General features: G+C 35.5%; 1 protein-coding gene across 7 annotated transcripts in view; it reads right to left on the bottom strand.

The window, feature by feature from the left end:
• RPS6KC1 (ribosomal protein S6 kinase C1) overlaps positions 1-14,813 on the bottom strand; it is a 429,258-nt gene that overhangs the window by 401,272 nt on the left and 13,173 nt on the right. For 4 of the 7 annotated variants that reach the window (XM_081120807.1, XM_081120809.1, XM_081120808.1 and 1 more), the window contains exons 3-4: positions 9,916-10,036; positions 5,647-5,762 (exon numbers count right to left, since the gene is read on the bottom strand). In XM_081120807.1, coding sequence (XP_080976933.1) covers positions 5,647-5,762; positions 9,916-10,036 — 237 coding nt within the window. Of the gene's footprint in view, positions 1-5,646; positions 5,763-9,915; positions 10,037-14,477; positions 14,571-14,813 lie in introns of those variants that run through there. The other 3 variants (XM_081120812.1, XM_081120810.1, XM_081120811.1) reach the window with 2 other exon arrangements.

Here is a 14,813-nt window from a genome sequence, read left to right on the forward strand (position 1 = left end):
TTAAAGAAAATTTTAATAATATAAAATTGATTTCTCAATGTGACCATCATTTTAATTCTATATTTAAGTTTGCAAATTTAAGACTCAAAAGACTATTTTCTCCTACTTACATGTAACCAGAGAATGCTATTACCAGGCAAGTGATAGTGGTATGATTCTATGCTGTGGCTTTATGTACTGCTCCAATCATGAATATATGGGCTTATAATCTTTACATGATTATAGCATTAAAATAATAGCTCTTCTGCTCTTTAACATCTTTCCTTCTACCTTCCACCAGCAGTCCTATGCCCCAAAACACTACTTCCAGGGTAGCAAAACCCAAGGGGAATACAAAACCCCTACTTCCTGTCAGGCCAAGACAAAGAATTCAACAACTATCTTTACCTAATCCAAAGTCTACCTGCCAGCCCTGGCCGGGCTGCTCAGTTGGTTGGAGCATCATCCCATTCACCAAAAGGTTGTGGGTTCAATTCCAGGTGAGGGCACATACCTAGGTTGCAGGTTCGATCCCCAGTCGGGACATGTACAGGAGGCAACTGATCAATGTTTCTCTCTCATATTTTTTCTCTCTCTCTCCCTCTCACTCTTCTTCTCTCTCCCCATCTCTCTCTCCCTCCCTCCCTCCTTTCCTCTCTTTCTAAGATCAATAAACATATCCTCAGGTGAGGATAAAAATAAATAAAAATAATAAAAACTGTTCTATAGGCACTAAAGGGAAGTAGTAGAAAACTATGCCACAATCCTATTTTAAATCTTTAGTTCAAACATTAACTTTTTAATGTTTCTGATTATGAAGTAAAAAGAAAATCTTATTACAGAGCTTCTCAAAGTTTTTGTTCATGAAAGTCAGTCTAAAGGAGGAGTTCAGATGTGGCAGAATAAGCAATTCAACAAACGCTCTCCCCAGAAGACAATAATATAACCAGAGAAAACTGTCTAAACAACCATTTGAGAGCTCTGGAACTTGACCAAAAACATAAAAGCAAATGAAGAAGTGGTTACTCATGAAAAACCGCAAAACCGCAGGTAAGAACTGTGGGAGCCTGGGCACTCTTGCCTGGGGTTGCTCCCATCTTCCATCCCAGCTGGGTTGCCATGGTAATTATGCAAGAGAAAGGCAAGCCTTGAAAACCAGCAGATTCACTTGTAGAGGAGGCTGGCATGATTTTGATTGAAGCACAGAAAAAAATATCTACCCCAAACAGCATCACCAGTAATAGAAGCAATCTCAGTGCCAAACAAATGGCAAGGAACAGCGAGTGGCTCAGGAGGCATAAGTTGCAGCAAGCAAAAGACCAGAACATTAGTCAGACATTTACCAGGAAGATCCAGAAAGTAACACAGCCATAGGGGTTCTTAATAAGTTCTCTACCCATCCATGTAGGAGAGACCAAAGAGTAATTAAGCTATCTACAAATCCCTGGCAAACCATGAAAGATGGTGCATACATACAGAGGAAATTTGATAAGACATCCCAAAGGAAAGTAAAACCCAGGGCAAACTTAAAAACTGCTTGAACTTTGAAAATACACAAAGAGGGCCGGTGGGTGGAGGGGGAGAGAGTAACCAAAGAATTTATATGCGTATATGCACAACCCAAGGACACGGACAATGGTGCAGAGAGGGACTGGGGAGGAGGAGGGGAAGGGGTGGAATGGGTCATTGGGGAGAAAAAGGGACATCTGTAACATTTTAAACAAAAATAAAATTTAAAATAAAAAAAAAGAAAATACACAAAGAATCATCAGCCTAAGAGAGAAGCATATAATGAAACAAAGTGTTTAAGTACAAGAAAGACCAAACACTGGCTGTCCACTAAATTATGATGATATAGGGCTAATCCCTACTAAATCAGGTTCAAAAATATAACAAAAATTAAAAACTGAGCATAAGTATCAGCAGTCACACACTACACAGTAAACAAACCCCACAGATTTAGTACAGACATGTTAATAAACATACTAACAAAACAATGACAACAACCTTCAGGGGAAAATAATCAGAACTCAAAATTTCCAGCTTTCAACAAAAAAATTATAAGGCATACAAAGAAACAGCAAAAATGTGTAATTCATATGGGGGGGGAGCAGTTAATGCAAACTAACTCTGAAAGGGCAAAGATGTCAGATTTAGAAGGCAAAAAGTTCAAAGCAGCTATTTATAAATATGTTCAAGTAACTGAAGGAAATCATGAATAAAGAATTAAAGAAGAGAATAATGCCTATGACTCATGAAATAGCATATATAAATAGAAATTATGTAAAAGAAAAAACAATGAAGCATTATCATAGAGCCAAAAGTGGAGAAAATCCAAATGTCCATCAACTAATGAATGGATAAACAAAATGTGGTATGGCCATATCCACTTAATGGAATACTATTCAGCCATAGAAAGAAATAAAGTACTGATACATGCTACATGGATGAAACTTGAAAACATTAAGCTCTGTGAAAAAAGCCAGATGCAAAAGGCCACATGTTGTATGATTACACTCATATGAAATGTCCAGAATAAGCAAATCCATCAAGATGGAAAGTGGATCAGTGGTTACTTGGGGTGGAGCATGGAGGGAAGAAGTGAGTACTAATGGGTACGAGGTTTCTTTATGTGATAATAAAATATTCTGGAATCAGGTAGTGATAATGGTTGCATAACCTTATAACTATACTAAAAATCACTGAACAGTACACTTTAAAATGGTGAATGTTATATTATGTCAATTAATCTCAATTTAGACAAAAAGGAAAAAAAAAGACCCAGATAAAAATCCTGGAGTTGAAAGGTACTGTAACAAAAATTTTAAATTCACTAGAGGAGTTCAACAGCAGATCTGAGAAAGAACAACCAATGAACATGAAAATCAACAGAAACTATCCAATATGAAGAGCATAGAAAAAAAGACCAAATGACAAAGAGAACCAGAGAGAAAAGTGAAATAGTATCAAGCATACCAACTTACATGCAGGAGGCAACCAATCAATGTGTCTCTCTCACATCAATGTTTCTCTCTTTCTCTCCCCCTCCTTCCCTCCCTTCCACTCTCTCTGAAAAAGCAATGGGAAAATTATCCTCAGGTGAGGATTAACAAAACAACAATGAAAAACATGTTTCTAAATAACCAACAAGTCAACAAAAAAAATCACAAAAGAAATCAGAAAATATACTGAACTGAATAAAAATTAAAACCAAACATAAAAATTTATGAGATTTGAGGCTCAAACAGTGCTAACAGAGATATTTATAGCTGTAAATGCTTACATTAGACAAGAACCACCATCTCAAATCAATAACTTAAGCTTCCAGTTAAGGGATTAAAGAATTAAAGAACAAAGCAGATTCAAAGCAAGCAAAAGGAACGAAATAAAGTTTAGAGTATAAATCAATGAAATGAAAGAGAAATATAGAGAAAGATATACTTTGAAAATATCAACAAAGATAACAAATTTTTAGCTACAGTGAGCAAGGAAAAAAACAGACAAGACACAAATTACCAAAATCATGAATGGAAGACAGACATTACTACCATCCCCTACAGAAATTAAAAGCATTATATGGGAATACTATGAATAATTTTATGCCAATAATATGAATCTCAATCCACTGATGAAAAAAATTGGCTACAGACTGATAATTTTTGAAGCTGAGTAATGAGTATCGGAAGCTCATTATTCTATTCCTTCTACTCTTCTGTATTTTTTTTTTTTTAAATCAAATCAAGCCCAGCCGGGTGTGGCTCAGTGGTGGAGCATCGACCTAGGATCCAGGCGATCAGGGTTCGATTCCTGGTCAGGGCACATGCCCGGGTTGTGGGCTGCAGCCGATCAATGATTCTCTCATCATTGATGTTTCTATCTCTCTCTCTCTGCCTCTCCTTTCCTCTCTCTGAAATCAATAAAGATATATTAAAAATAAAATAAAATAAAATCAAGTGGCTACATGGTTATTTGCATGTGGTACCTATCGTGAATGTTTCTACAAAGAAAAAACTATGCTCTTATTGAACACCTTGTGGACTGACTACCCAAAAACCTCCCCTCACTCTATACCTTCATCCACAATCAGAACTAGAAAGCTAAAAGTCACCTGCCCAGACTTCTCTGAAGCTAAGGATAGTCCTGTGGCCCAGGTTCTGTTCAATGAGATATAAGGACTATCTCTAGGTGGAGAGTTAGCTTTACTGCCTTTCACAATTTCTATAAAGCAGTATTCTTCTTGCTTAATAATGTTGCCTTTTTCTATAAGCATAGACTTCACATAGAAACAGCTGTAACTGAGAACAGAAAAGAGCTAAATATTGTTTAATTTTGACTTGGTCTTTGATCCCAAAGATCTGCATTAGGTCACAAGCAGAAGCCAAATTCATCATCTTGGCCTAGTCTAGAGAGTAATGAAAAATGAAGCAATAAAGTCAATCAGCAGGAATCTTACTGTAACTACAAACTTTTATACTACTATTTCTATTTCTATTATGTACTATATAAGTCATAAGTTTGTATTAATGTCTTTCAAAAGATCAATTTCCTTCAGTAAATTAAAATAGGTCATAAAAAATAAATTCCTTGTCCTGGCCGGTGTGACTCAGTGATAGAGCATCCACCCACGCACCAAAGGGTCAAGGGTTCGATTCTTGGTCAAGGGCATGTACCTGGGTTGCCCTGGGTTTCAGGTCGATCACAGGCCCTGGCAACCAATCAATGTGTCTCTCTTACATCAATATTTCTCTCTCTGTTTCTGTCCCTCCCTCTCTCTCTCCCCCCAACTCTCTCAAAAAAAAAAAAAAAATCAATGGAAAAAACATCCTCAGGCGAAGATTAACATGCATACATACATATATAAATAATTACTTTTGTAGATCCACTAGCATCATGAAAATTAAGAATCCCACTACTCATATACCTCACTGGCTATACGTTGTAAGAAATTACATTTATACAAATGAGAAGATTTTTAGTTATAGAAGGAAAAATAATTATGACATAATCACTTAGCTTTGTTCTAGAAGGCTAAGCGCAATAGGAAAATTGTGGTCATTAAAAACACTAATATCGACCAACAGCCTGCACAGGTTCAGTTCAAAATAAATTTAAAAATTATTATTAAAAATTATTATTATAAAGAACTCAGATACTTAATACACAAATATTCAGTGATCTCTGGTAATATAATTTGTACTAGCCTACCTCTCTAAAATTGTATGTAACTATTTTTGCTCTATCTTTAAATAAAGTAGTATAATTAAAAAATACTTAATACAGACTTATAGTGGTTTCTATCCCAGAAAGAAATCTACCACTAAAAGGAACCTCAAAAAGTGGAGATAACTACTGGAGTTTTATGATACTTTTAAAAAATTTTTTAATGTATTTCCTATTATGATGGAGTGATTCAGATCATCTCTAAGCCCTATTCATCAATTTTTTAAATCTATCAATCAAAAATCTTATACATTGCTACACTAAAAATAAAAGATATGCCATAGACAGTTATTAAGCTACTAACTCCTACTTATATTTAGTGAATCATGAAATTCAAAAGTAAATGACATTTTCTATTTTTTTTAAAAACTTGAATCTTGCTTTATTACACATTGTAAAACACAGGTGTTTAATAAAATATAAAATATTTCAAAAAGACCTCCAAACCTTGAAAAAATCTTCAAGATGTTTACTGTTATAAAGAGCGGGAATATTAGCAGAGAACTGTAGCAGGTCTTCAGCACACTGTCTCCTCTCTTCAATAACAGTTTCATCAAATCGTCCTACAATTAAATAAGAATCCACACCAATAAAGAGGGATCAAACTCCGGCTTATGACAATGTGCACCGAACAGAGAGCAGCAGGCCTATCACTGCCCGTTTGCTGTGCTTACTATGCAACCTTCTGAAGTGAAACCTAGAGTCCACAACTGGAGTCAGCAGCACTCTCACCAGAAAAGAAGATAATGTTTCCGACAAAACAAGAGGTAGAGATGTCAACTCAAAAATAAATGGTGCCATCATCATCTAAGGCCTGTCAGTATAAGAAACTTACCATTTAAGAAGCTGGCGATTTGAAACTAAAGTTGAAAAGAGAATCATAAAGAACTAGAATGGTTTTCTATAGTAATTTAATACTGTAATTACTCACATAATTTTCCCTTTCCCACTCTTTTTGACTTACAAAGGAATTAAAGAGAGGGAATTATGAGAACATCTGTATATCAATAGGGTCAAAAACCTCAGTTTGAAGAAAAAAACTTTTTCAGGCCAAATTCCATGTGTGATACTGTCAGTGTCCATGACAGCGTGCTTGTGAGAAAAAAAGAGAACACACAGCACCAGTGAGCTGTTTTACAAGGTGATGGAAAGGTGGTGTTCATAGAATTGTTTAATGCTATATACAAAGTTGAGTGCTGATAAGACATTTTCATATAAGACCATTTTTCCTACTCTCAGACCAGACTACCAGTTGGCATTTGTCGCCTGCCATGTATCATCTTGATGGCAATATAGTTTTTAAGAAAATACAAAATTAAAAGTAACATCATCACCTGCTTAAACATTTCCAGTAGCTTTGCAAAACGTTAACAGAAAGCTGAGGCACAGAGATTCCTAGTTCTATTACCCAAGGCAAGAATTTGAAACTGAACCACTAAATACTTCGGCTCAATGAGTCTCATGCTTATGGTGAAATGTCTACTTCCTGGTAAGTGAAAGAAATGGTTTTACTTTTTATTTTTTTAACTTATTGGGGTGACATTGGCTAATAAAATTATATAGGTTTCAAGTATACAATTCTCTGACACATCATCTGTATATTGCATTGTGTGACCACCACCCAAAGTCAAATCTTCCATCACCATATATTTGACAAAAATATGGAACACTTCACAAATTTGCGTGTCATCCTTGTGCAGGAGCCATTCTAATCTTCTCTGTATCGTTCTAATTTTAATATATGTGCTACCTAAGCCCAATGTGTCTCATGCTTACGGTAAAATGCCTACTTCATGGTAATGTCTATCTCAGCAATAACGGCACCAGGTGTTAGATCAGTGGAATCGGACTGGATCTTGCTTCAGCAACCTTGGTACTTGAATTCTGGCTAAGAAATAATTCAGAACTAAGACACACAGAAAGTCACATAGTGGTCTAATGTTCGTGTTCTGTAAACTGCTTAGGTTCAACAGCAGGACAACACAGCCTAGTGTGAATGCCAGGTCAACTCTAAGAAACACCGAGGATGAGTAGTGCCAGGCCGGTCCTTTCTTAGCTCTCAGGAGCTGCTTTTCTCTTTCTCATAGGAAATCAGAGTGTGATGAGAAATATAACAACAACAAAATAATCTCATCATGACAAAACAATCAGATCAAGATTGTGAAACCTAAAAACAACTGTCTTATACTCTTTTACAATGTCAATGTAATGAAAGAAAAGAAATGCACAAGGAATACTCTAACTTAATGAAACAAATCTAGAGGCATGATCCTAGATGCAAAAAAAATCTAAAAAGGATATTTTTAGGACAGCTGGGTATATTTGAATATGGATTGCATATTTGATAATATTGTTATTAATGTTAAATTTCTTGAGTGTGATATGGTAGTGTAGACATGGCAAAATATGGGAAACAGGGATGAACTATCACAATATCTGTAACTTACCCTCAAATGCTTCAGGAAGAAAAATGAGACACACACATAGAGTGTTATAGACAAATGTGGCAAATTGTTAACAATCAGTGAACTTGGGCAAAAGGTATATAAATGTTCAGCATACTATTCTTTGGGGGGGGGGGCTGTAAATTTGAAAATTTTGCAAATTAAGAAAATTGGCCAAAAAAATTTTTTGTTTTTTTAATTAAAAAAAAATTGGGGGAGAAAATGAGTTAGATGCTAACTCATTGGAAGGGGAAACAATTAACTCAGTTTAAAGGAAACATAGAAAGCTTCCTGGAAGAGGAGACATCTAAAAGTCTGAAAGGCTAACCAAAAACTTCACAGTGGAGCGGTGCAACACTAAAGAAAGAGATATAAGAGAGTATGTATGTTAGAGAAATGGTAAACTCAGCAACATATAATGGCTAACAACAGCCAATATGTGTCAAACACTGGTCTAAACACACACTACAGATATAATCCTCAGAACAGGAAGGTATCATCCCTATCTTACCAATAAGAAAAAAGACTCAGATGTTAATTTGTATACAATCACACCACTAGTAAATAGTGGATAGAAGACTTGAGCCTAAATCTGATTCCAAAAGATATGTTCTTTTCACTACAACACTAGAACGGTAGTAACTATATATCTGATGGTTCTGCAAGTTAGAACAGGATTGTCTTTTGCTGCAGAGGCTTACATACTAAAAATGTAAGAGTAGCTAAAAAGACAGATGATTAACCCACAGTTCTTTCCACACAACCACAGCTGCTGCCTGCAGGGTTCACTGCAGTTATCAAGTATTACAAATGGACTGTAACATTATCTGAGAGTGATAAATTGGTTACTTATTAAGATTAATAAAAAATTTTCACTCTATAATATGTAAGAATGAGGAGAAAAGTTGAAGATAATCCATTAGCGACAATAATAACTAAGAACCAATTTGGAAGCCACTCCCTTTCACCCAGTGGCAAGCTAATTGTTTTCAAAGCCAGGCTGTATATCTTCCAACATTAAATGTGAAGATATGTGTGCACAGTTAAATTCTACGGTACTGAAGGTTTAAGATAAAAAGCAAAAACAGCCCTCCTCCCATGCCCTCCAAGGTTTTACATGTTATACAAATGTGTGTAGGTGCATCTTCTCACAAATATGTATGTCTATTTAAACATAGAAAGGATCTCACTAAACACATTACTGTGCAACGTTTTGTTTTCTGTATCTTAAAAATATACCCAGGACATATTTCCATATAGTATATCTCAAATAGCTGAAGAATTCTATGAATGGGCTAAATTATGGCACATCCATACAATCACATACTGTGAAAATTCATTTTATTTTCAGTATTCTTCTACTGAAAATGCTGCACGAACACCCATGTATATGTACATATGTGTGTGTAAAAATCTGTGTGTGTGTGTGTGTGTGTGTGTGTGTGTGTGTGTGTGTGTGTTTTCAAAATGTGGTCCACAGACTGCTGAGGGTCCCCCAAGGACCATACAAGAGATCGACAAGGTCAAAGCCATTTTCATACTAAGACAGGGGTTGCATTTTTCAGCACATTGACATTTGCACTGATAATCTAAAACCAATGGCAATGAAACTGCTGTCCTCTTAGCAGGAGTCAAGACAATGGCACCAAACTACACTTACTAGTAATCGTGATTCCTTACTGCCACTCACTTGTATTAAAATTTTTTTAAATGCCAGTTTCACTTAAGAATGTCCTTGATGAAGCAGAAAGTTTATTAACTTTATTAAATCTCAACCCTTGAGACCATTTATTTTTAAAAGTCTGTGGGGAAAAAAACAAACTGTAACTATTCAGACTTGCCATCCAAGTCTAAATATAATTTGATTTTTTTTTTATTTCTTTTAGAGATCTATATTAACAATTTTTTGATATATGATAAATAGGTCAACATTTGCAAGAAACATACCAAGTATAAACATTAAAAAAAAATTTTAATTCAGAAATATAAGAATAATTCAACATCATCTTTTCTTATGTTCTCACACTTTTTTTGATTGGTTGGAGTTGTGCTGCTGTTTCATGGAAGACAGGAGTAAATGCGTTTTGAGTTAGTAAAACTATACCAAAAAGATGAAAAACTTCAGGTACCTGATGCTTGCTGCATGATTATGAATTATTGTAATAAATAAAGGGGCTTCTGACTTCATGGTATAATATTTCAGGGTTTAGCATATATGCATAATGAGTTAATCATCACGTTTTAAAATCACAAATTCAAAATTACCACTTACCAAACACTTTTCCTTTAGCAAACGGAGGAAATAATTCTGAATGGCAGAATAAGTTTTTGTGAATTTGCCACAGTTCTTTGTATAGTTTCTTAAAGTCACTGTATCTCTTCCACACAATTATCTAAAGAGAGAAGAAAATTAAATGTGTATCTCATAGTAAAACTATTTAGGTTCAGATATCTGAACATAATTGTTTCATTAAAGTGCTCAAAATTGTCATGCAAAGGAAAACAAGTATATTTCTAACCAATATAGTTAACTGTCTAAAATTAACTAATATTTGCTTTAAAAATATAAAACAGCAATTCTTCCTGCAAATGCTATGTCCTAATTTTTAAATTTCATTTTAAACAGTACTGTTTTCTTCATACTGGAGAAATATTCCACCTGCTACGAAGAAGGTCTACCCTACCTAAAATGTCATTTAACCTCTTCAAAAGCCAATTACTACCGGCCATGGAAATGAGCTAGATGTCAAAATATATATATATATTCTGTCTCAAAAACAGCATGTTTACACCCAGCAGGGCTTGGCTCAGTGGTTGAGCGTCGACCTAGGATCCAGGCAATCAGGGTTTGATTCCCGATCAGGGCACATGCCCGTGTTATGGGCTCGATCAATGACTCTCTCATCATTGATGTTTCTATCTCTCTCTCTCTCTCCCTCTCCCTTCCTCTCTCTGAAATCAATAAAGATATATTTTAAAAAAAAAAAAAAACAGCATGTTTACAAACACAAAATAATTAACTTAGACAATTTTTAAATACAAAGCACATTCTCAGTATTTGTCTAAAAGGATAAACAAAGTGAGTAACACTGAGGAAAAATAGCTATGTAGCAAGTAATTAAGATGAACTTTTTTATTTCCTAAATCTCCATTTAAAGCAGTAACAAGATTTCTGGAAGCAAGGTGAATTCTGATCAGATCACCATTAAAACTAGCATATTTCAAAAACAACAATAATCTATATTATACAACATGTTAAAAAGTAAGCTTACCTTCATTAGTTTCAATTATTGTTTAACTTCATTCAGATTAAATTAGAAAAGTTCATAAAGAAAAAAATTTTGAGCAAGGCCTAGGTATCACTGATTTGCCCTTCAGCCTCCACAAAATGAGTAAAACTAAGTTTTAAATTTCATCACCTTGTATACTGGGGCATTTGCTTAATAATAATAAAAAAAAATCTACTCACCTCACTCCTAACAAACCCAATATTAGAGCACAATGCCAATAAGCAAAGCATTAAGACTCTTGTCAAAAATTTACTCTCTTCATATATGAAATTCTTCACTAAACTTTGTCAAACTACCAAATATTCTACTATTGTTAATAAGTTTCTTGTTTCTAACTCAAATACACCCCTAGGGGACTAGACAGACTGTACTATGATTAATTTACGTAAAATGCTCCCTCTTGAGGCTTCCTTTTAGTCATTTACCCAACAACAAAACCAGTCCTCCAAACAAGTGTTTCCACGCCCGCTCCTGCCGGGCACTGCGCTGGCACACGCCGAAGGGGAGAGGACAGCGGCCCTCAGAGCTGCAGCCTAGTGAGGAAGGGCGGCCCGGGGCCCTGACAAGGCTTTCCAGAGAGTGTTATCTTGGGCGACGGCCTGAAGGGAAGCAGTGACTAGGCCGACAAAAGCGGGAGAGAAGGGTTGCGGGTGAAGTTTCTAAGGGGAGAGAGACGCCAGGTATCGATACTGGAATTCTGGCCCTGCAGCTGGATAAATGGTGATGCTATTCCCCACGATGAAAAGCCAAGGGAGAGACGTTATCTGGAGATAAGAACAAAGTTCAGCTTTAGATTCATTTAATTTAGGCGCTCGTGAGGCATCTAATTAGAGATGTCCCCGAGGGTGGATGGGCTTGGGGTTCAAGGGCAAGAACAGCAAGAAGTACTGATCTGGGGGCATGAGCAGAGAGGTGGTGACCCCTCAGGAACGGTTTCTCAGCGTCTGTGATGAGAGGAGCCTCACAGAATGGTAGGGAGCCTTAACCCTGAGGGCCAGCCAGGCGTAAAGAAGAGAAGACCCAGCGCCAAGTAAGCGGTTAGGAAGCTTGACTGAGCCCTGAGAGAGGGCACATGGGTGGAAGAAGAAATTTTATTTTTAAATGGAAGTGAGTGAGACAAATGCTGAGGGCAAAGAGCCAACCATTCCAGTAAAAGACAGAGCAAGAGCAACCGAGAGAGTCAAACCAGTATTTAAAAAGCAAAAGTCCTCAGAAGAGTGAAATTACAGAGATTTTACTTTTCGTATTTTGTGCTTCTCTGTAGTTTCTAATTTTGATGCATGAACATAATTCTGCCATGGGGGAAAAAACAATGATATTGCTATGTTTTAAAAAGAGATCAGGTTATGGTGGTACCACACTGCAAGAGCTTAAGGAGGAAGTGGGTGAGGCACCTGTAAGAATAACCCCACGTAAGGTAAACGTAGAGCCACCATAAGCCAGACGTGAGAGCCACTCAAGAGACCATAGCTCACGGAAGCAAATCTGCAGGTAAAATTTACATTCTAGCTAGGGTCACTGTAAAATAAAGGCAGAGCAACTTAAGGGGAAAAGTTAACCATTTAATCCCAATAATGATAATAATTTATATAACAGCAGGCTGTCAGAACAAGAATAAGAGCCCTCACCTGCGCAGGGTGAGCACCTGTGCTCCTTCACCACATCTGCATTTATTCACTCGCATGTTCCCTATGCTCAGCACTAGACCTTCAGAACTGAAAGACCTAGGAGCAAATATAAGCCCTCAAGAAATGTGGGAAACCCAAGCAGCACAAAGTATCACCATTCACTGACTCCCTTTCATCTTACTCCTTTTAAGCTCGGACATTTCTAGAAAGCTTCAAAATGGAAAAGTGAACAGAAGCACACTCCCATAACATCAACAAGTATTAGTGTATATATAGTTCCAAAAGATACATGCAAAAAATTGTTTTCTCTGTCAATTTTTTCCTATTATAAAAAAAACCAAGGGAGGTGGACAGAGGTGGAAGAGGGCATAGAGGGGATAAATGGTGATGGAAAAAGTAAAATTAAAATAAAATAAAATAAAATAAATAAAATAAAATAAAATAAAATAAAATAAAATAAAATAAAATAAAATAATAAAATAAATAAAATAATAAAATAAAATAAAATAAAATAAAATATAAAATAAAATAAAATAAAATAATAAAATAAAATAAAATATAAAATAAAATAAAATAAAATAAAATAAAAATTGTTGTATAACAGCTATCGCTCTATTGAACCAATTCTGCAGAAATTTCTTATTCATTACAGTTATGAGTAAAATTCCCCAATTAAATATTAGTTTAGTGACAATCACATAGACTACAAATTTAATAAAAGCTTAATTATTATTAAAAACATTCCCTTAAATATTTTTACATTAAAAAGTTTTAAGATAACTTTATTTAATGACACCAAAAACCTTTAGCTCTCTTGTATTTTACAAAACCACTCAATTCAATTAACTTTGTACTTTTTACTCTTCTATAGCACAGGACTTAGAACTTGCTGGATCATCTACCGTACTATTTGCTATGGATTTTCTTTCCCTTGACACATTTCTGACACCAGTGAAATTTACTACCTACTTTTTTTAAAAGGTGGGGGACAGAGGGCACATTTCCACCTCTCTCTTTACTCACTACAAGTATTCATGCTCTAGAGAATCTTCTGAAAGCGAGGCCACATTGACTGTTGTTGTCCCCCCTCAGCTTCACCCATACTGCTCTTAAATAAAAATTTAGAGGAAATGTTTAATAGATAAGGAAAAAAAGCTATCCGATCATTTTTTTATTGTTTAGCTTTAATTTCATAATCATAAAACTTAATTCTGCGATCCAGCTAGACTTGGAAGAAGTAAAGAAAATAGAGAACCCAATGAACTGCAGAGACAGCCCAAAGATTATAGAACATCCCAAGGAGATGGGGCTGAAGGGGTGCTCTCCTGAGCTACGGAAGGAAGGGTCTGGTGGTTAAGATAAAGCACAAGTCAATTTATTAGTGCTGTCCACAGTCAGTAATGGTGATCTTCTTGCTGGTCTTGCCATTCCTGGACCCAAAGCGATCTCATAATTTTAAATTATTTATTCCAAATTAGTATTTAAGCATTCTTAGGAAGAAAACATTGCATGTGCCAAGGTATGCATGTATGTATGCATGTACGTATGTATAATCAAACAGCAAAATTTCTCCAGTTTTATAAGGATAGTATATTAGTAGCCTTATATTTGGTTAAATTAACTATACATCTACTAATTCTCAATAGCCCTGCGAAGCCTAAATTCTAAAGCAGTAACTAAATTAATCAGTTAACAGAGAGAGAAAGTGAAGGGAAAGGAAATGAAAACAAATTCTTGGAAGTAAATTCCTCTCCTGAATGAGAATTCCAATGTTTAAATGAAACATATGAGAATCTAAAAAGTTATAATTTTGAGGTTATTCTATATTTTAAGAAGCCAGATAGAAGACATGGTTTGTTTGTTTTATAGCATTTCTAACAAAGGACCATGCAATCTTCTAACTAAAGGACACTTACAAGAGTTTTGTGATGAATGGTTCACCAACAGTTGTTATTATAAAAGAGTTTTCCCCAAAAAAGGATTAAGGAAATGGCAGAGAGTGTGTTCATGATAGGTTGGTTCAGGATTCTCCCTGGAAAAGGGGAACATCAAGCTACAAACTACAGCACAGCAATCAGACAGTATTTTCAAAAGAAACACCCATTTTCAGTTTTAACAGAGTTGTAAATTTTCAAAAGCAGAAAACCCTGCTATTGACTATTCAACATTCTAAAGAATTCTAAATTCTAAAGAACAGTTCATACTAATGAACTGACACTTAAGTAAAGAGAATACCTCAATCAATGGTGCAA

Source organism: Miniopterus schreibersii (genome assembly GCF_964146895.1).
Source record: "Miniopterus schreibersii genome assembly, chromosome: 19".
Lineage (NCBI taxonomy): Eukaryota > Metazoa > Chordata > Mammalia > Chiroptera > Miniopteridae > Miniopterus > Miniopterus schreibersii.